At 41.8% G+C, this 26,719-nt stretch overlaps 1 protein-coding gene across 1 annotated transcript; it reads right to left on the reverse strand.

The window, feature by feature from the left end:
• Positions 1–24: 24 nt before the first annotated feature.
• Positions 25–25,594, reverse strand: LOC132872693 (uncharacterized). Its single transcript, XM_060907680.1, has 6 exons — positions 25,364–25,594; positions 9,523–9,567; positions 8,857–9,159; positions 6,603–6,893; positions 2,454–2,492; positions 25–2,347 (listed from the first exon to the last, which is right to left on the reverse strand). The coding sequence occupies exons 2-6, from the start codon at positions 9,563–9,565 to the stop codon at positions 2,115–2,117; spliced, it is 909 nt and encodes a 302-aa protein (XP_060763663.1). The 5' UTR covers positions 9,566–9,567; positions 25,364–25,594; the 3' UTR covers positions 25–2,114.
• Between the last annotated feature and the right edge of the window lie 1,125 nt (positions 25,595–26,719).

Genomic DNA, 26,719 nt, shown 5'->3' on the forward strand with positions numbered 1-26,719 from the left:
GCGTGGGTTTCCTCCGGGTGCTCCGGTTTCCTCCAAAGACATGCAGTTAGGTTAACGTGGGGCGGCCTTGGGCTGAGGTGCCCTTAAGCGAGGTACTGAACCCCTGACTGCTCCCCGGGTGCTGTAGTGCGGCTGCCCGCTGCTCTGGGTGTGTGTGTGTGTGTTCACTGCTTCAGATGGGTTAAATGCAGAGGATGAGTCTCACTGTGCTTGAAGTGTGCATGTGACAAATAAAGGTTTCTTCTTTGTCTTAAGTGAGAGTGTTGTGGTTGAGGTCCATTCATTAGAAGCTGCTCTGGTCTGTTTGCGCGCGCACACAGTTTTAAAAGCAGTGTACACACACACACACACACACACACTTCCCCAACATCTGTTTGCATGCTGTATTCGGAGGTCGAGCCTTTTGCCCCATCCCGTTGGATTACAGCGAGGTCTCGGCTGTGTGACTGAGGGCCTGCCGGGGTGAGAGTTGCAGTGGGGGACAGAGACGTGTTTGTCTCGGTTTGTTTCAGTTGCTCACGGTTACAGTAGTTATACTGGGAGACTTAAACTGGGACTGATTATCCACCTCCTCAAGAGCACTTAAGGACATTTGTGACACTCGATATCTGATGCAACTCCTACATTCTCCCACACGATTAAATCCGAAACGCTTGGACAAGTCTACCTTACTCGACGTCACTCTCACAAAAGCTCCACATAAATATTCTGCTGTTGGAATATTCTCGAACGAGGTCAGTGATCGTTGTACAGTTGCCTGTGTTAGAAGCCGTAAAAGTTCCCCAAACTAAACCTTGATTTATTTTTAACAGGAACTACAAATGTTTTAATGAGCAGGCTTTCCTGCATGATGTATTCCATAGTGACTTAAACTTTGTCTGCGAGATGGGGGATGTTGAGTTGGGATGGAATTTTTGAAAACCTCGTTCCTGTCCCTAATTAATACGCATGTACCAAAGAGAAGGTTTAGAGTTAGCGGTAAAGATAACCCATGGTTCAGAGCATCTGCTATCAGACAGCAGGAGAATGCGTGGAGCAAAGCTAAGAGAACTAATGAAGCTAAACACTGGGTAGATTATCGGGTATTAAGAAACAGATGCACTCGGCTGATAAAAAGCACAAAAAGTGAGCATCACTTTAATTTAATAGATCAAAATCCAAATGACCCGAGAAAATTCTGGAAGTTGGTCAAATCAGCAGCAGGAGATACGGTACGATGCCCCCTACTCTTCCTGAAGTTCTAAAAATAAACCAAAGTGAAATGAAGGGGAAATAAATCAGAGTAGAGGCCTTTAATAAGCATTTCTGAAAACCTGAAGGAGGAGTTCAACTTCCAGACGGTTCATGAGCAGCGACTGACACCATCAGACACTCCTCTTTGTTCTGATTGGTTGTTTCGTTCAGGCATGGTGGCATTAGGCACATGAGGTGGAGTTTTTCCCCCACAGATTATCTCGCTCCTGTCCTGTTCTTCAGAACAGTGACCGTTTAAGCAAATATGAGAAAAATGACACTTTACACAGGTTACTTACTGCAGCTTTAAATCTAACACTCAGTAGGCTGGGGCTGAAGTTGCTTATTAATTCTGGATTCAGAGCATTTCTATGGCGTGAGGTCAGAACTGGAAATTCAAGGCACGAAAAAAGAAAACGGAGTCGAGTGATTCAGAGAAAACATCAGGACATTCAAAGAGCAAACGGAACCGGCTCTCAAACTCAACCACACCAACCCTGTGAGTGAAGGGATGTGAACCTTCTCATGTTTCCTGGATGATTAATGCATGCTGCCAGGTGAGGAGCCTCCTCCCGGGGTTTTATACAATCTGAAGTGTTTTGTGCTACTTTTCCTTGATACAAAACCAGGGTTACTCGTGTAATTCAGTGTCATGATTGTGAGTGACTCCGGCCTCATCTTAAAATAAAGCCACATTTCAGAAACCCACAGGATCGGCTCCTCCTCTGATCTTCCCACTGACCCTCTAGTCAGCACTTCCCGTGGTGGGTTCAGTGTGCAATGAGTCAACACTTGTGCATATGTTCACGACTCCGACACACTGCTGCAAAAGGTTTAACACACACACACACACACACGCGCACCCCTTTCCTTTAGAGACTTCATACAGACTTCAGCGAGGTGGTTTCAGGAGGATCGGGGTCCTTCCCCAGAGGACGGTTGTGGTCCTTCCCCAGAGGACGGTGGTCACACTCTGGACTCTTTGCCCCTTGTTTCTTGACACGACTCCAGCCTGTAAGTATCCACGGCCAGACAAACTGACGCAGGAGAACGCCAGTCACCAAACCCACACAGAACACGAGTCCGACAGTCCAGCTGCTGTACACATGTTCACCTGAACACAGAACACACACCTCTCACAAACAAGTCCAATCACAAGGTCATTAACTCGAGCTCACCTATCCATCAGGGAATCTAAACAGCTTGTGATGAACACGCACCTTTCACTGGAGGCGAGGTTTCATCATCCGTCTTCTTCGCTGTAGTGGTGAAGAGAACATGAACATTCAGAACACCATTAACCAGGATCTCAACTTTACATCAACAGCTAACACATTCTGCAGAGGTAAAACCCAGACGCAGATAAAGTCGTACCTGTGACAGCGAGCGTGTCAGGGTTGGAAATTAACTTTATTACTCTCCTGCCACTGTGGCTGCTCGAGTCTGAGATCTACCACACACTCAGATGGGGTTTTTACCCACCCGCCCCGTTCCTGTTTGAGCTGATGGAAGTTGTGTTTGAGGAGCTGGGCAGATTAAAATCATGAACCATTCACAGGACTCCCTGTTGTTGTCGTCTTTTCTCCACTTCTCATTAAATAAATATTGTTTGACCTTCCCTTCTTTGGCCTGCGTCTCCTGGGAGGTTTGGAACACTTTGCTGCAGTGGGAGCCCAGACTGCTCGACCTCAGCTAATTCTCTTTAACGGTCAGTCAGTCGTGAGCATTTTACACTCAAGCTGCCACATTAAAGCCGAGTCTTGTTTCACTTGGACACTTTAAAGAGGAGACGGTCTTTAACTGTCTTTAACGAGGACACAAATCTTCTCATTAGTGTCCGAGTGGAACAAGCAGACTCGTGATTCAGTCTGTGCTGTGGAACGTCAAACACCTCAGTTACAACTGCATTATTTCTTCCTTATGCTACGTTTATTTATCCACCATCGTGGCTGGTAGGTTGAGTAAATTCACCTGCATTTGGTGGGTAATGCGTGCCAATCTCACACTCACACACACACACACACACACACACACACACACACACACGCAGTCAGGGGTTAAATTGGGATTGGTTATGTGGAGGGGCTCTGCCTCGTACCCGCCCCTGCCCCCGCCGCCCTGCCCCAATATACTTTTTGGAAAATAACCCTCTAATTTGATAACCATATCATATTGCACAGAGATATACACCTTATCTGTGTGTTGTAGGCCTATGTGTGTCTTGTAGTGCCCCCCTACACATTATGGCAGTTTGAATGTAGATTGGTTGGCCAATGTAACAGATTGTACAGGTTGTTGTACATTGGTTTGAAGGAAATGATTAGTGGGGGGTCTGGGGGTCCTCCCCCAGAAGTTTTTTATTATCATACATGTTATTTGCTGAATTCTGGTGCATTTTAATAAGTTGTTAGCTGACTTTACAGAGGTAGGTTGAGCAATATCATGTTAAATCTTGTCACATGCCTACAGGTGAAAAATGTGAAGGAGAAATGTTCAGTGAGAAAATTTGAAGGCTTGCACAATCTTAAACCAAAACAGTTGATTTGTTTTGGAGGATAAATGTTAAATATGCCAAAACACTGTCAGTCAAATTGTCAATCAAATATATTCATGCAGTGAATGCAACCAAATACAAACAACACTATAACATTGGAAGCATTTATTATTATTGTTATGTATTCAATTATTTATTTGGCATGTGGTGCTTTTTGTATTGTCTAGAACAGGGGTGCCCACAATATTTTGATTCGCGAGCTACTTTTAAAAAGACCATGTTAATATGATCTACTCGGACTAGGTTGTTACCACTACTAGGCCTACTATGACTACTAGTACTGCTACTACTACTACTACTAATAATAATAATAATAACAACAATAATGACACTTGTTTTGATTTATAAACATTCATATGCAATTTGTTTAATAATATGCAAACATGCATACAAAAAGGTGACTGAAATTTACATTCAAATTATGTTAAATGCATAAGCTTTGTACTCCTAAACGTATTTTTGTTCAAATCACTGTTAACTTTTATAAACCACAAACTACTAATAAGTAAACATGAAACAAGCCCACTGTAAAAAAAAAAAAAAAGGGCTATGTTTAGAAAAAAAAGTTAAATGCATCCAGACAGGCATTGTAAACCCCAAAACATTTTTGTTCACATCAATTGACTTTTGTATAGCCTGCTAGACAGAGATTTGACATTTACAACAATTTTATATAAAGACATTTTTCCTTCTTTTATATTTTTTTTATTTTTTTTTTTAACCGTGGAACTTAGCAACAGCACAACATTAATACATAGCATACTGATGTAGGCCCTAAATCAGATCTTAATCCGATGATGATCGGCACTGGAGGGAGTCAGAGAGGGCTGCATAGTCCGGACAGTAGCTGCTGGTAGCGAGCCTCAAGCAGGCCTCGAGATGATCGTCGGACATACTGGAGCGGTATTTGGACTTAATGATCTTCATATGCGAAAAGGCCGACTCGCACAAATAAGTGGAGCCGAACAATGCGGTTAAGGAGGTGGCACACTGCCGCATGTTCGGGTACTTCGCCTCCGTGAGTAAATTCCAAAACGGCCCATGCGCCCTGGACTTCAACTTGATGTCAGACTGCAGCATCTCGTCTTGCACGGCAGACGTGTTCAGCTGAAACAGTGCCGCAACTTTTGAGGTGAGGGAATCCACCTCAGTATCTTCCCCGAATGGGTGGCACATGAATGTAGCTAGTGGCTCGAGCAAAGCAAAGTCTTGAAATCGCTTCTCAAACTCTGACTGGAGAATTTCAATCTGCTCAGCGTAGCGCGCACTGTTAAGTTGCGCAAACGCCCTCCCTTGCATCTCCAGCTCCGAGGCGAGGTTTCGGAAGTTTCCTAAATCACGGCGCTGCATCTTTGAAACCAGCAGTTTCATTTTACTGGTTGTCATGGTAACCTAATGTAACATTTTTTTTGACGCAGCGCTTGGCTGACATTTCGCTTCAGGGAAAAAGCGAATTTGTTTACATGTAAAAATGACCACGACGTTTTTTTTTTTTAAATTTCATAACAAATATATTAATATTTACATATCAATCATGAGATCTACTATCCCTGCCTTCGAGATCGACCGGTCGATCGTGATCGACGTAGTGGGCACCCAGGGTCTAGAACATACATAAGATGGGCATATTATAGCAGCAAAATAGAAGCACAATCATTTGAATGCAGCAAAAGTTTTGCTGCATTCAAATGACTGTGCTTCTATTTTGCTGCTATAATATGCTCATCTTATGTATGTTCTAGACAATACAAAAAGCACCACATGCCAAATAAATAATTGAATACATAATAATAACAATAATAATTACACTAATAATACACTAATAATATTAACAATAAATAATAATAAATTAACATTAAATTAAATATTAACAATAAATAATAAAACACTAATAATATTAACAATACAGTGAACATAATCATTATCATATTTTTTATTATTAAAAACAAAATATCAAATAATACTGAAGAGGGGAAAAAATTTTGCTAAACACATACTGTCTAAAAATAAAAACACAACATATTTAGATCAGTATTATTTTTTCCCCTCTTCAGTATTATTTGATATTTTGTTTTTAATAATAAAAAATATGATAATGATTATGTTCACTAGCTGACTTTAACTGACATCTCCCCCTTCCCCCTGGCTAATTTCTGTCGATAACTGGGGACTATGGAAATTGAACTCGCCAAATGCACAGACAGTTCGTTCAAGCACCTCTGATGGATTAGGATCGTACGCAGGTAAAAGGGGAGACGGTGTACGGAGAAAATTATAAACAAGTAACAACGCTGAAACACAAGCCCAAAAACCCGCAAACCACGACTTCTGATTTTTTTTTAAAGCGAGCTCACAAAAAAAGAAACCCCAAAGTCGCTTATAAAAAGCGGAATTGGCAACCCACGCAGTGTTCCAGAAACCAGAATCTCTGATCGCAAGTTCTGTTCTAAATAGCTTTGACAGGTCGTCTTGTTATCAGGAAAACTATGATCTATCTCATAAAAGTCATGGGTTTATTGATTAATAAAACAATATTTAATTATTCAGAACTGAAAATCGTGAAAAGGGTTTGTTGCTTTTGATGTGTGCGTGATCATATGCCATCCGCTCCAAGCTTATGTGCCGGGGCTCAGCCCCGGACAGCCCCGGCCCAATTTAACCCCTGCGCGCAGTGTCTCGGCTCGTACAGTTTTAATCCCAGTCTGTTTCTGTTTAAAGCTGGACTCCGGATCGAATTCATTATTCAGTACAACTGTTTCCCAAACATCACATTTATTTACAGTTCTATAGCGCGAGTGCTGATTTACTCTCTCACCTCTCACATGGACCTGTACGATGGCGATGGTCTCATCGGTCCCGCTGTCCCGGACTGTGTAGTTCCCGCTGTCGGACGCATTCCCATCTTTAATCTGGAGCGTGTTGATGCGAGACACTCTCTCTCTGTACTCTGGACTGCACTCCATCCTCTCGTTGTCCACGGTGCAGATCTGCAGGGGTGATGGGTGTAGAGCGTCGCTCGCACTAAAACGCACCTCCACCATGTCACTGAGGGGTAAGAGCACGTCGATGGGCTCACCTGGGGTAACCACACGGGTCACCTCCACAGCTAAGGAGAGGAAAGGAGGAAATTAGAAATATGAGCAGAAAGCGTGTGGAGTTGAGGTTCATGCCCACATTACACCGGGCCAGTGGTGTAGAACACTACAGAAATAAAACTATAAACACAAAACCACACGCAACAGCACCACAGCATCAGCACAACACAACGGAACACAGCTAAAGAGAAATATTCCTTTACAACGATTAGACAAGAACACACTCGGGGTTCTGCTGCTACAGAGAACACGACAACACTGAGTGATGATCAGGAACACAACTCGACACTGGTACTGAACCACAGGACGGCCAGCCAGGGGGCGCTCTCTTCATTATTAATACTGTGCGTGTTACTTTTAGACACTGAAAATTAAGCTACAACTATTTTTATTATATTAGGAATACTCATGCATCTCAAACAATTACAATATCGTGAAAAAGTTCAATTATTTCCATCAGTTATTTAAGAAATTAAAAATGTCACTGTTTTCTAGACTAATTACATGTAAACTAAAATACTTCAGGCATTTTTCTCTTAATTTTGATAATTATGGCCTACAGTGCAAAAAAAGTCTCCAAATATTAGACCATTTAATTTTGAGTAAAACAGTATAAATGCTGTGTATCTCTCGGTTCAGTTCAGTCCACACAACCCCAACCATGGAGAAGACTGCTGACTCGACAGTTGTCCAGAAGACAGTCAGCGACTCCCTCCATAAGGAGAGTAAGCCACAGAAGGTCATTGCTGAAAAGGCTGGCTGGAAAAGGTGCACAAGCAACAGGGATGAGCAAAGCCTCGAGAGGATCATCAAGAAAAGTCAATTCAAGAACTCAGGAGAGCTTCACAAGGAGTGGACTGAGGCTGGTGTCAGTGTATCAAGAGCCACCACGCACAGACGTCTTCAGGAAAGGGGATGCATCTGTCCCATTCCTCATATCAAGCCCCTCCTGAACCAGAGACTGAACTGGAGGAAGAGTGGAGAGGCACAGAATCCAAGGGGTTTGAAGTCCAGTGTGAAGTTTCCACAGTCTGTGATGATTTGGGGTGCCATGTCATCTGCTGGTGTTGGTCCACTGGGTTTTATCAAGTCCAAAGTCAACGCAGCATCTACCAGGAGATTCTAGAGCACTTCATGCTTCCATCTGCTGACATGCTTTATGGAGATGCTGATTTCCTTTTCCTGCAAGACTCAGCACCTTCCCACAGTGACAAAACTTCTACCAAATGGTTTGTTGATATTACTGCGCTTGATTGGCCAGCCGACTCACCCGAGCTGAACCCCAGAGATAATCTATGGGCGACTGTCAAGAGGAAGATGAGAAACACCCGACCCAAAAATACAGACGAGCTGAAGGCCGCCATCAAAGCAGCCTGGGCTTCAGTAACACCTCAGCAGCGCCACAGGCTGATCGCCTCCATGCCACGCCCCTTCGAAGCAGTAATTCATGGTAAAGGAGCCTCAACCGAGTACTGAGTGTATAAATGAACAGACTTTTCAGAAGTGGGACATTTCTGGATTGTAAATCCTGTTTTGACTGATCTTAGGAAATATTCTAATAATCTGAGAGACTGGATTTCTGATTTCCATGAGCTATAAGCTATAATCATCAAAATTACAACAAAAAGGCTTGAAATATTTCACTTTACATGTAATGAACATAGAATATATGAAAGTTCGATATTTTTAATTAAATTATGAAAAAAGGGAGAACTTTTTCACGAGATCCTAATTGTTTTTAGATTCACTACTATTCTGACTGCCCAGTGCAGTTTAGCAACAAGTTCTGTTTTTCACACAAATGCCTTCTTAATGTGTCCGGGTCAGTGCTGGCTGGGAACAACAAGGAACACAGACACAGTTAGACACACAACCAGCGTTCTGTTCCAGCCCTTCTAACAGAATGACACGAGGCGCTGATGCACCTTTAGGACCAACTGGAAGAAGTCTGAGGCGTGAAAGAAGGACACTTACCCTTAATGAAGAGACGCACGTCACAGACCTCTGAAGCCTCACACTGACAGGTGTATATCCCTCTCGTAGTGTAATCAGCCGCAGCGATGGTGAGATATGGTTTCCCCTCCAGGTACTGATCATGGGAGATATTAAATCCCTTCTCGGACCTGCAGGATGTCTGATCACACTGAGCCAGAACATGATCTGGTAGATGAAACCGGGTCCATTTAACCAAACCAGAACATTTCCAGTCGCAGTGGAGAGTAGCGGCCTGATGAAGTTCAGCCGTTACAGAACGCTGACTGAACACAGAGGGAGGAACTGAAAAGAGAAACAAGAAAAAGAAAGCATTAACTAAAAACCCATCCTTTAAATATCGTCTATTAACCCAAACCAGCGGTTCGGTTCTGCTAACACACACCAACAGCATGTCACAGGAAACATCAATAAAGAAACAACAGAAACTTAATTAGCGTAAAGACAATGACAGAAGTGTAAATCAGCAGATAGATATGTGTGTGTGTGTGTGTGTGTGTGTGTGTGTGTGTGTGTGTGTGTGTGTGTGTGTGTGTGTGTGTGTGTGTGTGAAAGCACAGTGATGGTTGGAGGGTTAATACAGACTGTCAGAGTCCGGATTCTGTGCAGAAAACGTGTACGTGGTACTACAGAGAAAGAAAAACGTACCGGTGAGAACCTGCAGCGTGAACAGAAGGGCGTGGCTCCACATGGCTGCAGAAACACAGAACACACACACAGTTACACATCATTCACATTAAAACACCAGCTAACTCATTTCTGTCTCCATCAACTGCAAAAGAAAGAATTATTCTGCTTTCAGTTCACAGATTATCATAATTCCTTTTCTCTCATAATTCCTGAGCAGTGGGAGATGAGTGGAGATTATAGAATATAGAAATATAGAACACAGGGAGATACACGTTCTAGCAGTAATCTTCATTCAAGTCCAAAGTCAACGCAGCGTCTCCCAGGAGATTTTACAGCTCTTCATGCTTCCGTCTGCTGACGAGCTTTATGGAGATGCTGATTTCCTTTTCCAGCAGGACTCAGCACCTGCCCACGGTGCCAAAACTTGTACCAAATGGTTTGCTGACTGTGATATTACTGGGCTTGATTGGCCAGGCAACTCGTCTGAGCTGAAGCCCAAACCCCTGAACCTTTCAAACCCTCCTTCAGACTCCTTTTCAATTTATCCTTCAATAAACCTTTTCAGAAAAATCCTTTATTAAATGTGTTGAATTATGAAATATGAACTGAAATAAGCTTTGTAATAAATTGAAAGATTTATTGGATGATACATTTATGGATTTATTGATGGATCTACTGACAAATAATTAAAGAAAAGTCACAAAAACCCTCCATCTGCTTCCCCTAAAGTAAAATGTGCAGGATGAAGTTTATTGTGAATGAAACCTCAGCCCTGGTTTCTGCTGTGCCACAGAGGGAACTGAACCCAGCACCTTCAGCAGGGGAACCTGAGGAGTAGTGGTGTCGTTAGGCCCTATCGCTCAGGGCTATATCCCTGGGCATTCTGAGTCTAACCCTGGGCATTCTCACCCTCAAAAAAAGTGAGAGAGTGATAGAAAACAACTGGAACAGATCGAAACTTGACTTGCAGCGTCCAAAGACGGGGGGAGGGGGGACATAACGGAGCGCTGCACAATCAAACTGTTGGTAACCGCCAACAGAAGAACATTCAGAACTGACTGGAAGACGACTTCAAAAAACAATCCATTATTGTTGGGTTTTTGAAGATGTAAACAGATGGTAAGTCATCGAGCGTGAGTGTGTGTACGTGGGCGTGTGTACACGTGGGTGTGTTCAGACTATCAACAGAGTAACCTGTCAAACTGTTGCTGCACAGAATCCGCTCCGTGTAGCTGGTTCTGTTGGATTTACAGTGTCGGGTCTGTATGATTAGTGAGCCAGGCGAGCTCAAAAGTCCCGGTGAATATCTACAGCGGGGGTCTGTTTACCCCGACGGAGTTTACTGAGCAGGTCGACAACAATCTGTGTTCATATAGACACCAACAGCTGTCCTGACATCATTTAATCCCATGTTTTAATGCTCCATGTAGCCGACGCAGAAGCAGCCAGCCTTTGGTATGACAGTCACAGAGAGGGATAAAATCGCTTTGTTTTGCCTCGCAATATTAAATGTCAATCTAAACGTGCTGTCCAGATCCTACACATGAGCTGCTGCAGTCCACGGAGCCTGGACGTGTTGGAGAAAATGGTGTTAGTGTTTGAGAGAGAAACTTGGAAGACATATGATCATGGTCTTGTGAGATGGGACGTCCTCTGGGATTGTGGATGTTGTCATATAATAATGGAGCTCAGAGTGTCTTTGTGGTCCGAAAGGAGAGAGATGGGAGTCAGAAATCACACATTTCTATTAAACTGATAAAGTTTACTAGAGATACTTAAGTCAATTGACACATGCCTCGGTTTCCTGAGAAATGATGGATGGTGATAATAATAATAATAATAATAATAATAATAATAATAATAAAGAAGCAATAAGACAAACTGTAGTACATAAATTTAACAGCGCAGTGCAAAAATCATTAATAAAGATGTTATACCCTCTGAATGTGTGTGGGTGATAATATGTACAGTTAGCTATAACCTCCCCAACCTATCTATCGATACCAATCTCCCTTAAAAATAAATAAATAAATAAATAAAACCCTGCCCCAGGAAAACCTGACGGAGCCCCTGGTCTCTTCAGCAGCGAGAAACGGCCCGGGCCCGGACCCCATTCCCCACCAAGCTTCAAAACACTCAAGCCAATTTCTGCCCTGAAGTACAGAAGCAGACCCACAGACAACAGGCTACATGTGAACGAACCTGCTGAAATCAGCGCTGTTACTTTTTTCTAAGAAGATTTTGCTTCAGTCTTGAAGTGGCTGTTCAGCTCAGTTCGACCTAAAAGAGCACTTCGTGTGTTTTCCTCCGAGGATGTTCCAGCTTTACGGATAAAAGGAATGTCGATCTGTGCAAATACCAAGACCAAATTATTCCTATTCTTTAAGTTCGTTTCTTAAGACATGTGTTTTTTAGGATGTTACCTCGTTTGTTGACCGTTTCGCCGAACACTTCTGCCTTCTTATCATGGACACTAATCAATATGAAAAACAAATGAATGAAATGCTCACGGACCCAAACACATATGAAATACTCAAAAAAGACCCGACAGAGGAAAAGAAAAAAGACAAACTATTACTCAAACCGTTACTGGACGACAACAAAATCAATAAACAAACATACAACCACCTCATCCCCACAGCAGACATCACCCCCCGGATATACGGCACACCGAAAATTCATAAACCCGGAGCACCACTAAGACCCATAGTAGACAGCATAGGATCAGTTACCTACAACCTTTCCAAGACACTGGCAGACATAATCAAACCACTCCTCGGACTCACGGAATACCACTGCAAAAACTCAAAACAACTGGCGAAAGAACTAAAGGAAATCAAGATAAAAAAGGATGAAATCTTTGTATCACATGACGTCATATCCCTCTTTACAAAAACACCGGTCACAAATACACTTAACATAGTAGAAAACCGGCTAAAAGCAGACAGAACCCTGAAAAAACGCACAAAACTTACAGCACAGGACATAACAAAACTATTACATTTCATTTCCACTTCCACATATTTCCAATTCAGAGGCACAATCTACAGACAAAAAGAGGGATTTGCAATGGGGGACCCGCTATCTGCCACTCTATGCAACTTTTTTATGGAGGATCTGGAAACCCGAGCCATAGAAACAGCACCGGATGACTGCAAACCCATTTTCTGGAAACGATACGTTGATGACATTCTTGAAATAACCAAAACAGGCCACACACACAACAACTCACGGATCATCTAAACTCCATAGACAAGACAGGCAACATCAAATTCACACACGAAGAGGAAACGGACAAGACAATAGCGTTTCTGGACCTAAAAATACACCACACAGAAGAAGGTAATATCAGAATTACAACATACAGAAAACCTACACACACCGACCAATATCTTCTCTGGACATCTGAACATCCCATCGCACATAAAATGTCAGTAATCAGAACACTATACGACCGAACACAGAGCATCACGGAGGAGAAAGACAGACAGGAGGAGGAACAACACATCCAACAGGCATTAAAAAACTGCCAATATCCACCGTGGGCAATTCGAAAAGGAAAATTACAGACGCAAACAAAGGAAAAAAACAAACAAACAAGAAAAAACACAGAAAAAACAAACCGGGGCTTTGTCACACTACCATACATAAAAGGAGTCACAGAACGCATCCAACGATCCATGAGGAAATACCACATCAACACCCCGGTCAAACCATACAAGAACCTCCAACAGCTGCTAGTTCACCCCAAAGATAAAATACAACTGGACAATAAATGCAACGTCATCTATGAAATCCCTTGCCGTTCATGCAATAAAGTCTATATTGGTGAAACGGGCAGATGCTTCCACACTCGCAGGAAAGAACACCAAATAGAATGTGAAAAAGAAACAACAAGAAGACTCAAGATCCGAAAAAAAAGCACACCAAGAAAACTTAAAATCAGCCATTTCAGACCACTGCAAACGACAAAATCACATAATGAATTGGGAAGAGGCCAGAGTCATTCGCGCTGAAGAGAATAGATACCAGCGGTGGATTTTGGAGGCAGTGGAGATACGCAAGCGGGTGCAGAGGATGATGAACCGGGATGAGGGAGCGTACGCGCTGTCACACACCTGGAGCGCCGTCCTGGAGGAGCGACCTGACAGCAGGAGGCGTGGACTACCTGTCAAATTGGGCGGGACGTTCACGCCTCCATAGAGTACATCAGCTGATAAGGCACGTCACCACTCGACATCTGGTGACTGTTTCTGAAGAAGGCGGAAGTGTTCGCCGAAACTGTCAACAAACAAGGTAACATCCTAAAAAATACGTGTCTTAAGAAACGAATTTAAAAAATAGTTATAATAATTAGACATAATGAACTTTCACTACATACCAAGACCAAATGTTTATTGTGCTTTGTTTCATGTTCGTCCAGTAGAGGCGCTGTATTTCTGCCAGCTCGCGCTACAATGATTTTGTATCGTTACAAAACACCTTTGTTTATTTAATTAATAAATAAAGTGAACTGATTTAATCAGGTAAAAAGCGCGAGTGCTGTACGGCCTATTCTTAGACGGGTGATGACGGTTTCCTCTCTTCTGTTTCTCCCCACCTTCCTCCCAGCACCCACACGCTTTTGTACATTGTAGAGAGGTCTTCCTGCATCTCTGGTGTCCCAGTTCTCCTGCCATACTTTTTCTGTTCTTTGACTTTTAACGATGGGTTTCGCCTCAGCTTTACATCATGGAATCTGCAGATGGACTGGTTGTGATTTCACTGACTGTTTTGCCAATATGTCCACGCCCTCGTTTCCTTCCACCCCTACATGAGCAGGAACCCAAATGAAACCTACAGTTAAACCCGCCATGACTTCCCTGACCTGATGCTCATGAGTGCTGATAACCTCTGTTGCTATTAGTGTATTGTTCTGGTTGTTTTCCTCAACCCACAGTAATCCGAGCATTATGGCCACAAGCTCTACTGTGTACACTGAAAGATGGTCTCTTCTCCTTTTTATCGCTGTGCCATACTGTGGGATATTTACTGCAGCACCAGTGCGTCCAGACTCAGGGTTTTTGAACCATCTGTAAATAACACTGTCTTATCTGCAGAGAGTTGTTGTATGTAGCTTTAGACAATGATCTTTATAAATGATCTCCCAGAGTTATCAACTTTGATTGGGTCACTGTCAGCCCCTGCAGAACTTGATCAGGCAACTGAATGCTTAGAGTCAACATTCCGCCATACTTTAGATAATGTAGCTCCTCTAAAAAGGAAAATGGTCAGAGACAAAAAATTAGCACCCTGGTATAATGATGACACTCGCACATTAAAACAGACCACTCGAAAACTGGAACATAAATGGCGTCAAACAAAATTGGTAGCGTTCAAATTAGCGTGGAAGGAGAGCTTCCTGAAGTATAGAAAAGCTCTTAGTGCTGCGAGATCAACATATCTCTCCTCCCTAATAGAAGATAACAAAAATAATCCTAGATTCCTATTTAATACTGTAGCAAAATTAACCAGGAATAAGTCCACTATAGACACATGCACACCTGCAGTATGGAGTAGCAACGACTTCATGAATTTTTTTAATGACAAAACTGAGAATATCCAACAAAAAATTCTAACTACTAATTTAAGGTCAGACAATGTAAGTGACCCTGTAGTTAACAATATAACTGTATCAGATCAGCAATTAGAATGTTTTACTCCCCTTAGAGAAACTGAATTACTTTCATTAATCTCGGCATCAAAAGCCTCAACTTGCGTACTAGATCCCTTACCTACACGTCTATTCAAACAGATAATACCTGAAGTAATTGAACCGCTTCTAAAAATAATAAATTCTTCTCTTATGATTGGCTATGTACCCAAATCCTTTAAACTAGCAGTTATCAAACCCCTGATTAAAAAACCTGACCTTGATCCCTGTCAGCTGTCCAATTATCGGCCAATATCAAACCTCCCCTTTATCTCCAAGATCCTTGAAAAAGCTGTGGCACAGCAGTTATGCTCATATTTACATAGGAATAACATCCATGAAATGTATACGTCAGGATTTAGACCTCATCATAGCACAGAGACAGCTCTGGTTAAAGTAGTAAATGACCTACTGTTGGCGTCTGATCAGGGCTGTGTCTCGCTGCTTGTGTTGCTTGACCTTAGTGCAGCATTTGATACCATTGATCATTCCATTCTTCTGGATAGACTAGAAAATATTGTGGGAGTGAAGGGAACGGCCCTCTCCTGGCTCAGCTCTTATTTAACTGATCGCTATCAGTATGTTGATATAGGGCTGGGCGATATGGGAAAAAGTCATATCATGATTTTTTTTTTTTTAAATCAGTTGCTATTGATACATCACAATATAAAACTAATATGACTATTTTGTGAATTTTAAAATGTTCCCTGTTACTCTTAATTGAGATTTGAAGATATCAGAAGGTTAATTTTTAATTAAATATTTATTTTCTGTCAAAATTGAACACTACATGTAACACTATACAACTGTTTCAGATAAATACAGAACAGGCATTTTAAATTAAAATCCTATATCTGACCGTGAACTCCAAATCAATAAAAAATCCTAAAACTTAAATCTTAAAGCTTTCAAGTTTAACAGGAGAACACAAACAAAACACACATTATTTTGTCAACGTCAAATGATTAAAATAGTATCAAAATATAATTAAATTTTCAAACGCATCTTTTATCAGCTGATGTTTCCGAAGGCGTGGCCTTCCTGTCTGGATTGTCAATCCAGACAGGAAGGCCACGCCTTCGGAAACATCAGCTGATAAAAGATGCGTCACCAATAACATCCGGTGACACTCTGAGGAAGACGACAGTCGTACGTTGAAACATGTCAGGTAAACAAACCTAAAAAATTAGATGTCTGATAAAAAAGAAAAAACTAACAATATTCAATATAAGACATAATGAACGTAATCGAAAGATTAAGAATAAGTTATGGAGATAAAAGCATCAAGGAGTTTCGCCGCCTTGAAAGATTGACGCGAAAACAGGCACGCTACAGGAACCACCTGAGATTCGATCTGCGCTGCCGGGATGAAGTCGTCGTACCGGCCAGCCTGAACATCAAGAACCCGATTCCAACCAGAAACGCGGAGAAGATGATCAGGAAAGTGCGGATGACTCTGGTAAAAGAACGGATACGGTGCACAACTGACAAACTCAATGATATCAACAGCGAACTACACAGGGAGATGGAAACTTTCAAACGCCGGTTTCCCCAGAACAAGGAAATGGAAATAGCAATACACAGACACTTGGCAGACATACACGAGCAGGAATTTACCAAGACAAAAACCCGACAAATCCGAAAACTGGACAAACTCATTGCACAGAAAAAGGCAGAACCAGAGCACGCACACATCAACGAAAAATGGATCCACAACATATCAAGGTACAAACTCTCACAAGCAGAACGCAGTATACTAGGAAAAGGACTCAACTATGCTGTCACACCGCACAATATACCACATGATGAATTCATTCTGGCAACTGAATTAGCATGTGAGAAAATACAGGATCAGGCACAAAAAGCAGCACTAAGAAACACAATAGCTGGTATATTGAAAACGGCCAAACCACCACCCAGTAACATCACCAAACAGGAAGCCAAAGCCATGAGAACATTAGCAAAAAATAAAGACATCACAATCCTCCCAGCAGATAAAGGCAGAACAGTAGTTATCATGGACACCGATGAAGATGAACACAAAATGATGGAATTACTCAGTGACAATGCCTTCAAGATATTAAGAAAAGACCCAACAGAAGACAAGAAAAAGAAACTTAAAGCATTACTCAAACCGCTACTCGATGAAAATAAAATAGATAAACAGGCATATAATCATTTAGTACCCACAGCCAGGGGCGCCGCCAGAAATTTTGGGCCCCATGAAAGGTTAGAATTTTGGGCACCCCAACTTTGCCCACCCTCTTCCCAATTGCAGTATTGTCATTATTTGACTTTTGATAGCCCATGGACCTTGAGTTTGTGACTTTGTTATTACATTTTATGGATTAATTTGAAAGCCAATGGTTTAAAACCAATGGTTAAAATTAATTTGAAACCAATGGTTTAGAACGTGTGAACATTCCACACACCTAACCATGTCAAACACTTGACTGGTGTCCGTTATTAGCAACACTTTAATCTAGCAAACTGTATATGGCGCTCGCTCATTAAAAACTTCAATCCTAAAGCATTTATGGGTTGTATTGCTGCTTACCTCCTTCTCCAAAGGGGGGTTCAGTGGTTTGGTAGGGCGGAGGTCCCCCTGAGGCTGAATCTGTGCATATTTAGGGCACCCCATTAGTTATGAAACTGGTTATTAGCACTAGTTATTAGCACCAGCATAACCTAATATTTCATCTTGTTTATCACACAAGTCAGTTCAGTTATTAAAATGGAAAAAAAGTCACTGTACAAACTGTAAAAGTGTTCTCTTGATAGGCTAATCCAACCACGTTCATACTGTTCATTTACCATTCGCTAATATTTTGAACACACATGTGAGCGATAGCTACCTTTCTTTGGGAAAAACTGAGTGACCAGTTGCCTGCCTCTCCGGTCCCTCTCAGCTTTCAGCTGCCTTTCTTTACGTTTTTGACAGCCACTCTTCATATTTAGCGATCATAGACTGTACGCACGCCACTGCTGGCTGCTGCACCGCGACACAGCAGCAAGTAGCGTTGCACTGATCAGCACACAGATTTAACGCATCGCGCTTCTACCAGAACTGGACCGTACCATTTCGCAAAAGGGGGAGGGTTAAATGACAATATGTTGAAGAACTCAAGAAATAGACAACCTTGTTCAATTAGCTCATTTTACCAGATGGAATATTGCATTGTTGTTATTTCAAAAGTCTTATTAAAATCATTAAAAGCATATTATCAGCCCCTTAAAGGGCCCCATGGCAGTGCTGGGCCCCTAGAATTGTTCTAACCTTTCCCCCCTGGCAGCGCCCCTGCCCACAGCCAATGTCATCCCCAGGATTTACGGTACACCAAAAATACACAAACCAGGAACACCATTACGCCCCATAGTAGATAGCATTGGTTCAGTGACATACAACTTATCAAAAGCACTCACCGAAATAATTAAACCATTACTAGGACTCACAGACCAACACTGCAAAAACTCAAAACATCTGGCAGAAGAACTAAAAAACATAAAAATGCAACAAGACGAAGTTTTCATTTCACACGATGTCATATCTCTTTTCACCAGAACACCCACGGAAGCCACCATACAGGTAGTACAAGAAAAATTAAAAACAGATAGGACGCTCAAGAAACGCACAAACCTCACTGTACAAGACATCACTCAGCTCCTTCAATTCATCGCCACATCCACATACTTTCAGTTCAGGAACACAATTTACAGACAAAAGGAAGGTTTTGCCATGGGAGACCCACTATCAGCCATCATGTGCGGCTTTTTCATGGAAGATCTGGAGCAGAAAGCACTCGCTACAATACCAGCGGAATACAGACCAACACTCTGGAAACGCTGTGTGGATAACATACTGGAAAAAGTAAAGAGGGGACACACTCAACAACTTGCCGACCATCTCAATACTATAGACAATACCGGTAATATAAAATTCACACATGAAGAGGAAACGGAGCAGTCAATAGCATTTTTGGACTTAAAAATACATCACACAGAAGAGGGGGACATCAAAATAAAAGTACACAGGAAACCCACACACACCGACTAATATTTAAACTGGACTTCCGAACACCCCATAATGCACAAAATATCTGTAGTTAGAACATTACATGAACGCGCAGCAATAATCACAGATGCACAGGACAAAGAACAGGAAGAACAACATATACAACACGCACTGAAGGCGTGTCAATATCCACAGTGGGCAATATCCAAAGGGGCGGAACAGGTCAAAAACAATAAAACACAGAAGAAAGAGAAAAAACAAACCAACAAACAAGAACACAGGGGAGTAGTTACATTACCATACATCAGAGGAATAACGGAACGCATTCAAAGAGCAATGAGGAAACACAACATTAACACACCTGTCAAACCGCACACACAACACTCCGTCAGATCCTGGTTCATCCCAAAGACAGAATACATCCAGACAACAGATGCAACACCATATATGAGATTCCATGCCAATTATGCAATAAAACTTACATTGGGGAGACAGGAAGGAGTTTCAACACAAAAAAAAATGAACATTAGAAAGAGTGCGAAAAGGAGACAGCTACAAGACAAACCCGAACAATAAAAGAAAAGGCACAACAGGAAAATTATAAGTCAGCCATAACAGATCACTGGAAAAGGGAAAATCATATTATGGACTGGGGGAATGCCAGAGTCATCCGCACAGAAGATAACAAACATCAGCGCTGGATCACGGAGGCCATAGAGATCCGTAAGCGAAGTCTGAGAAACATCAGTTCAGAAACATCAGCTGATAAAAGATGCGTCACCAATAACATCCGGTGACACTCTGAGGAAGACGACAGTCGTACGTCGAAACATGTCAGATAAACAAACCTCATAGAAATTTCCAAAGACTTTCATAATCATGACTCGGACTTCGCTTACGGATCTCTATGGCCTCCCTGATCCAGCACTGATGTTTATTATCTTCTGTGCGGATGACTCTGGCATTCCCCCAGTCCACAATGGTGTTGAAGCCAAGACTTGACATACACCTCTGGTCTGAACAGTGTCAATGGAGGGCCAACACACCAGATGAAAATGACGCTAATGATCCAAAAGCAAGAGCCCGGAAAATTGACCACAAAAAACATGATTATGAAAGTCTTTGGAAATTTCTATGAGGTAGGAAAACCATGAGAAGTAAAGCCATTTCTTTGCCCACCTTCACTGCCCCACAAAGGAGGACTTTTTTTGGTCTTTTCTTTTCTTTCCATTAAAATAATAACCGGTATAGACATGTATAATTTGCATTACTCATAAGAATAAACACAATAATAACAAAAAGGAAAAAACAAAAAAAAAATGCATAAAGCCTCAAACATCTTTGAGGAAGTTTAGTCTGATTTACAATTTACTGTTGCTTGTTGTAGCTGATTGGTTCCCTGCCTACCTCTGTATTTAACTCAATGTTCCCAATGTTCAGCTTTGAATAAAAATTCTATTGACTTGATATGAAAAGATTCAGTTGTTCATTTACATTGCCTGCTGAGGTTTAATAAATTATTTACCAAACGATTTAAAAGGAGCCTACCATGACTATGAAGTTACACTTCAAATTTGTCATCTGCATTTCACCCTAAGGCCAAGAAAAAATAATTGTTTTGTTTCCTATTACATCTTGAAAAAAAATAGGGTAGGTAGGTAGGTCTTTTTATTTTATTTTTATCACACAAAATACCGGGTAGGTAGGTTGTTTTTTGTTTTTTTTTAATAAATTTTAGGTGTGGGACAAACAGTGGCACATCGTGGGGAAGTGTCATTCTGTGACTCAACCATCCAGAACCAGGCCTAAGAAAACCAGTGAAGCTTGTGGAATGCAGGATTCGGAGCCCATGGATAAAATATGGAGTGCTCGGACGCTTAAAGGAACTATAAACATAACAACTACAAATCTTGAACCTTAACTTTATTAGGAACACTATGTTGTGAACTTGTATGTTTAATATGAATACAAAGAACAATCAAAAACATCTTTAGACTTTTGGACCTGCTATTATACAAAATGATCAATCAGTGTCAGAATCAAATTGTACTTTTTTGTACATCAAATTGTACAAGTTTGTGACATCACAAAACTGAGTTCTAGCAAACTTTCTGGTACTGCAAACAACCTATTTAAAACCATGATGGCTGTAGAATGTAAGAAAGTCAAATTTGGCCTTAGAATTTAACATTGGGCAAACTTGCTAAAAACAGAGGTGCGACTAGTAATAGTCTAGGTGTTTGGTATGCAAATATATACCTCTCGGGCATCATTGGACATTTTGGATGCATAGTTTTTGTGCCTTCTGTTATATATTTAAACCTATTTATATATAAAATGTTCAACTTTTCGGGCGGCACGGTGGTGTAGTGGTTAGCGCTGTCGCCTCACAGCAAGAAGGTCCTGGGTTCGAGCCCCGGGGCCGGCGAGGGCCTTTCTGTGTGGAGTTTGCATGTTCTCCCCGTGTCCGCGTGGGTTTCCTCCGGGTGCTCCGGTTTCCCCCACAGTCCAAAGACATGCAGGTTAGGTTAACTGGTGACTCTAAATTGACCGTAGGTGTGAATGTGAGTGTGAATGGTTGTCTGTGTCTATGTGTCAGCCCTGTGATGACCTGGCGACTTGTCCAGGGTGTACCCCGCCTTTCGCCCGTAGTCAGCTGGGATAGGCTCCAGCTTGCCTGCGACCCTGTAGAAGGATAAAGCGGCTAGAGATAATGAGATGAGATGAGATGTTCAACTTTTCCCTTTTCTGAAGGGCACAATGTACTGTTTTTATACTAAAACAACTTGTTATATCAGAAAACGCTTGTAATATCAGTTTAAACATAACACAGAAACACAAATCACATAACACAGAAATCACAGAAACAAAAGCTCCTAAAACATCCTAAAACGCTTAACGTGAAAAAGCTTAACGTAGCTTAATGTTCCAAAACAATGATCAATCATCACCAAACTTCTCATGCACATCTCTACTCATACACACTACGACCACACTAAATATCAAAACAGAAATCCAAATATTATGGACGTAGCCTGCGTTAAGCTTTTTCATTTACATGGGCGTCTATGGGGAGGAAAAAGCTTAACGTAGGTTAATGTCAGATAACGGCGACCAATCAGTATCAAACTTCTCCTGCACATCTCTACTCATACCGTCTCCCATCTCTATGAAAATCAAAGCCGAAATCCCATTTTTGTGGACGCAGTCAACATGAAACTTTTTTCTCTACATAGGCGCCCACTATAGAGAAAAAGCTTAACGCAGCTTAATGTTCCAAAACAACGATCAATCATCACCTAACTTCTCATGAACTGTAACTTTTTTAATACTTGTATTTTTATGTCTAATTCTGTTTTAGCTTTTTTTATTCTTTTTTTTTAAATTGTACTTGAATATCTGTTTATAATGTGTTTCTTCCTCCGTCCATTCACCGCAATCCCCCATTTCTTTCAGCGCGACTGCAATGCATGATGGTATAACACAGCATTATGAAGTTAGCCTAGGCTACTAACCACGAAACTAATCACTTTTACTGGTTAAAGGGTTAAAGCGTAGAGACCAACGGTAAAGGCCGCTGCTTAGCGATTGGTCAGTTCTTTGGCCAACCACAGACATTAGAAACATGTTGATGGTCCAATGACATTAAATGTTGTCATTTGAAATTGGCGAGAACTTAAGACAGCCTGGCAGCACAGACTTACCCCATTCGTCCCTTTCACAAACTGCAGGAGCTTGTCTTCATCGTGCGTGAAGTGACCGCGTACTTCTATCGAACGTTTTTTTTTATTCATCAACAGTCTTTTTAAAGGCTATTTTGATCGAACATTTTATTCATCAACAGTCTTTTTAAAGGCTATTTTGAGTAGTAGGCAGTGTATACATACATTGTCGATTGCATCCTTTTACATCATTACATTACATTTGCATATTGGACAATAAAAACACATTACATATCTTTATATTCAATTCATATTTCTTTTATTATTTCACATCATAAAATACAAAACACTGTGAGTCTACAATTACAGTAGATTTTTTATTTTGATTCATCATTTACCTTGTCACAGCGGTAAGGTGTAAAATGTCTTTCATGCAGAAAGACACAGAGTTTACCCTGGCAGAGGCAGAGACCATTCTGAGCGATGCTGAAAAGTTTAAAGACAGCATTTTACAGGAACCACTGTTGGAGCCAAAGGGGGGGTGATGTGTACCTTTACAAAAGTTTAAAAGAAGGACGCTCTAGCATGGATTTTTGGTTTGATCAAATGATTTGGAAGCAAAAGGAGTCAAATTTTCACAATATAAAAAAATACGGGGGGAAAGTACTGAAGCGCTACTATCACATCAGAACACTTAAGCACAACAACGGGTCAGCAATGTTTAAAAAGCATGTGTACACTTTGATGGATCCCGATAATTTGGCAGCAAATTTGTATTTAGTGCACTACCTGGGGGATGAAACAGTGTATGCGCCAATGAAGCATGGGAATGCAAAAACGGAGAGGGTTTTCGTTCCATCTAAAAAGCAGGTATTCACCAATATCCTTCAGAGAGATCATGGGCAATTCCCTATCAATCAACCTAAGCTGAAGCTTCCAATGAAAATGTGCAACACATGCCTGTAAATTGTCCACGAAACCTTAAACAGGTGCAAAACACTGTGTATGGCAACCGAAATAGTCAACGCATCTGTCGTGATGAACTTTTTGGTCTCCACGAATTGGCATACCAACTTCCAGGCTTTGTGTGGCACATTTCCAGTTTTCCAGACCTGCTGGTTTTTGGTGGTATGCCCGAGATGCTAGATTTGGCACGGGCCAACTTGGAGGAGGCAGTTTCTCACAGCTACCCACAACTGATAAGTTATGACACTACTTTTCAGATGGGTGACTTTTACATTTCAGTTGTGGCAATGAGAAACACTGCCTTAACCAATGACCCAGTGTTTCCCGTTGGATTTATGCTGCATGAACGGAAATTCATGCAGCATCATGAAATGTTTCTACAGGACATCCTAGGAAAACTTGGGATGGGCTCAAAGAAGCTAAGCAAAGTGCCTCTGGTAGTAGACAGGGAAAAGGGCATTGTTGGAGCTTTGAAAAAGACATTCCCCAATGTCAGTTTGGTCTACTGCAGGAATCATGTGTTGCGGGACATTGAATATTGGGTTAAAAAGCATGGGGGAACAAGGGACAATGTAAAGGTACTCAAAGACCAAATAGACATGCTGATAGATTCGGCCAGCAAAGAAAAATTTGAGGCTTAAATTGCCAAATTTAGGCTTGGGTGGTCAGAGGGTTTTTTAAATTACTTTGATCAGCATTTAAATTTGGACTTGAGTGAGAATGTGGCTTCATTCTACACCCGACAGTTTGCAGCTTTCAAAAACAAGAGTCCCACTAATAACATAAGTGAGGCAATGAACAAAATGATCAAAATGACTGGAGGGAACTTCCTGTTGACTGTATGGTCCTGTCTTTGTACTACATGCAGTTTTACTTTCTTTTTGAATTTCAAAGAGCCAGATTGAGGTTGGGCAATTACTCAGTGAAGCATGGGGTGCCTCTTGCTCCAAAAGATGTGAAGATGCCCTCGTTTATACCTTTGGAGAGCATAATAGAAAGGGTTAGGTCTGAAACCAAACAGGAACCATCCAGAATGGACATACCGTCAGCCAGCCGATTAACACAGAACTCTCTGGCAAAGACGGTGGTAGAGATGGGCCTTGTGAGCCTGGATTCATCTGCGGGAGTATTTGTTGTCAAAAGTCCATCAAATGAATCGGTTCATGTGGTTCACAACACCTCAAATGACACAAAATGTTCCTGTCCTAGCTCAGGGAAGTGTTTTCATGTCCTGGCGGTGGAAATGGCTACTAGGCTTCATTTAGACATTAACCTACGTTAAGCTTTTTCCTCCCCATAGACGCCTATATGAATGAAAAAGCTTAACGCAGGCTACATCCATAATATTTGGATTTCTGTTTTGATATTTAGTGTGGTCGTAGTGTGTATGAGTAGAGATGTGCATGAGAAGTTTGGTGATGATTGATCATTGTTTTGGAACATTAAGCTACGTTAAGCTTTTTCACGTTAAGCGTTTTAGGATGTCCCGCGGGGGGGAATGTAATGAGAGGGTTGTGTTGGACTTGCCTTGCTCTCTGGGCCGTTTCTCTCCCGTGGCGGATGTGTTGTGGGCGAACGAAACCGGAGTTTGATGATATTAAGAGTCAGTTTCAAGGAAAGTCTTCGTAAGAGTCCAAAGTTCAAAAACAGAAGACGGGTCTGTCAGTTCAGGAAGTTCACATGCAATAATTATAAAGTTTAAGGCGAAATAATCCGCTGTAACCAGCTAAGCATGCGCACTCTCGACTGTTAGGCTGTCAGTCCACAACTTCACTAAAGGGTGACGTCTTGTGCCGAGGCTCCTCCCCCATCAGGGCTCGCAAGTCTCGCGCATTGCGTCACGCTTTCCGGTGTTAGACACCTTGTGTCGCGAGCGCTTTAGCACCCGAAACACACCCGGGGAAATTCTAACAGCGGATCAACACATCTCTACAGCTCACCGCAAAGGCTTCCGAAACCAGCAGGGCTGCAGCTTATTTTCACCTTCTAAATGCTTTCAACAACAATTCTTCAGGAGAGCAAAAGGAAGAGAAAACTGAAACCCCAATCCCAGCGCAGGACGCTTCTCACTCAGCCGCTGCCCAGACCACTTCCTCTTCTTCACTGCAGATATGAATCTCCTACACTCTTAAAACACATGTGTTGAAAATAACACAACTTGCATTGTTTAACACATCTCTATGTCCAGATTGGGACAACAGAACTTTTGTTCATTTTAACACATTATTTGTTATTTGTGCAATTTTGGTGTTAAACATTTCTGAAATATAACACAACTCTTGTTGAAATTAAACTTGCACAAAAGATGTGTTGATTTCCAACACATTGGTTTTAAGAGTGTAATGGTAGAAATATGTCACTGTTGAGGTTGCTTGTCTCAGACAAGTTGCCCTCAGTCTTATGAAGTAGCATGCTTTCTTCGCCCTGCAGGAACTGTTACTTTACCCAAATCATTAAGATGCACACGTTTGTTGCTGAAAGTAAAGTAAACAAGGTTAATGCAAGTGTTAGATTTTACAGGTTTCTTCTTCCTTCTTACAGTGTATGGAGGAACCAGGAGTGGCTTTGGAGGTGGAAACTACATCAGCAGCTCCACAGCCTATGGAGGTGGCATGGGTCTTGGTATGGGACTCGGCAGCGGGGCTGTGGCTGTCTCTCTCTCTCTCTCACACACACACACACACACACTTATTCAGTACACGGAAATTGAATAAAGACTTTGTATTTGGTTGAATTGTCAGTGCCGTGTGTTTGTCCTTTCTTCTGCAAGTCTGAGCAGTTATTAATAACAACAACACTATTAATGATATTATTAATGAAAGACCCCCATTCCTGCGACCCGTCCAACCGGACCCCCCAATGGGGGAGGAGGGGAATGTCACC

This window comes from Neoarius graeffei, chromosome 24 (genome assembly GCF_027579695.1).
Source record: "Neoarius graeffei isolate fNeoGra1 chromosome 24, fNeoGra1.pri, whole genome shotgun sequence".
Lineage (NCBI taxonomy): Eukaryota > Metazoa > Chordata > Actinopteri > Siluriformes > Ariidae > Neoarius > Neoarius graeffei.

Bases quoted from the DNA above. Each gene is read 5' to 3' on its own strand.
- LOC132872693 (XM_060907680.1), bottom strand. From the start codon at position 9,565: ATGTGGAGCCACGCCCTTCTGTTCACGCTGCAGGTTCTCACCG. The intron at 2,493-6,602 runs GTGAGAGAGTAA...TCACCACTACAG, and splicing joins CGTACAGGTCCATGTGAGAG to CGAAGAAGACGGATGATGAA. The intron at 2,348-2,453 runs GTGCGTGTTCAT...TTCTGTGTTCAG, and splicing joins AACCTCGCCTCCAGTGAAAG to GTGAACATGTGTACAGCAGC.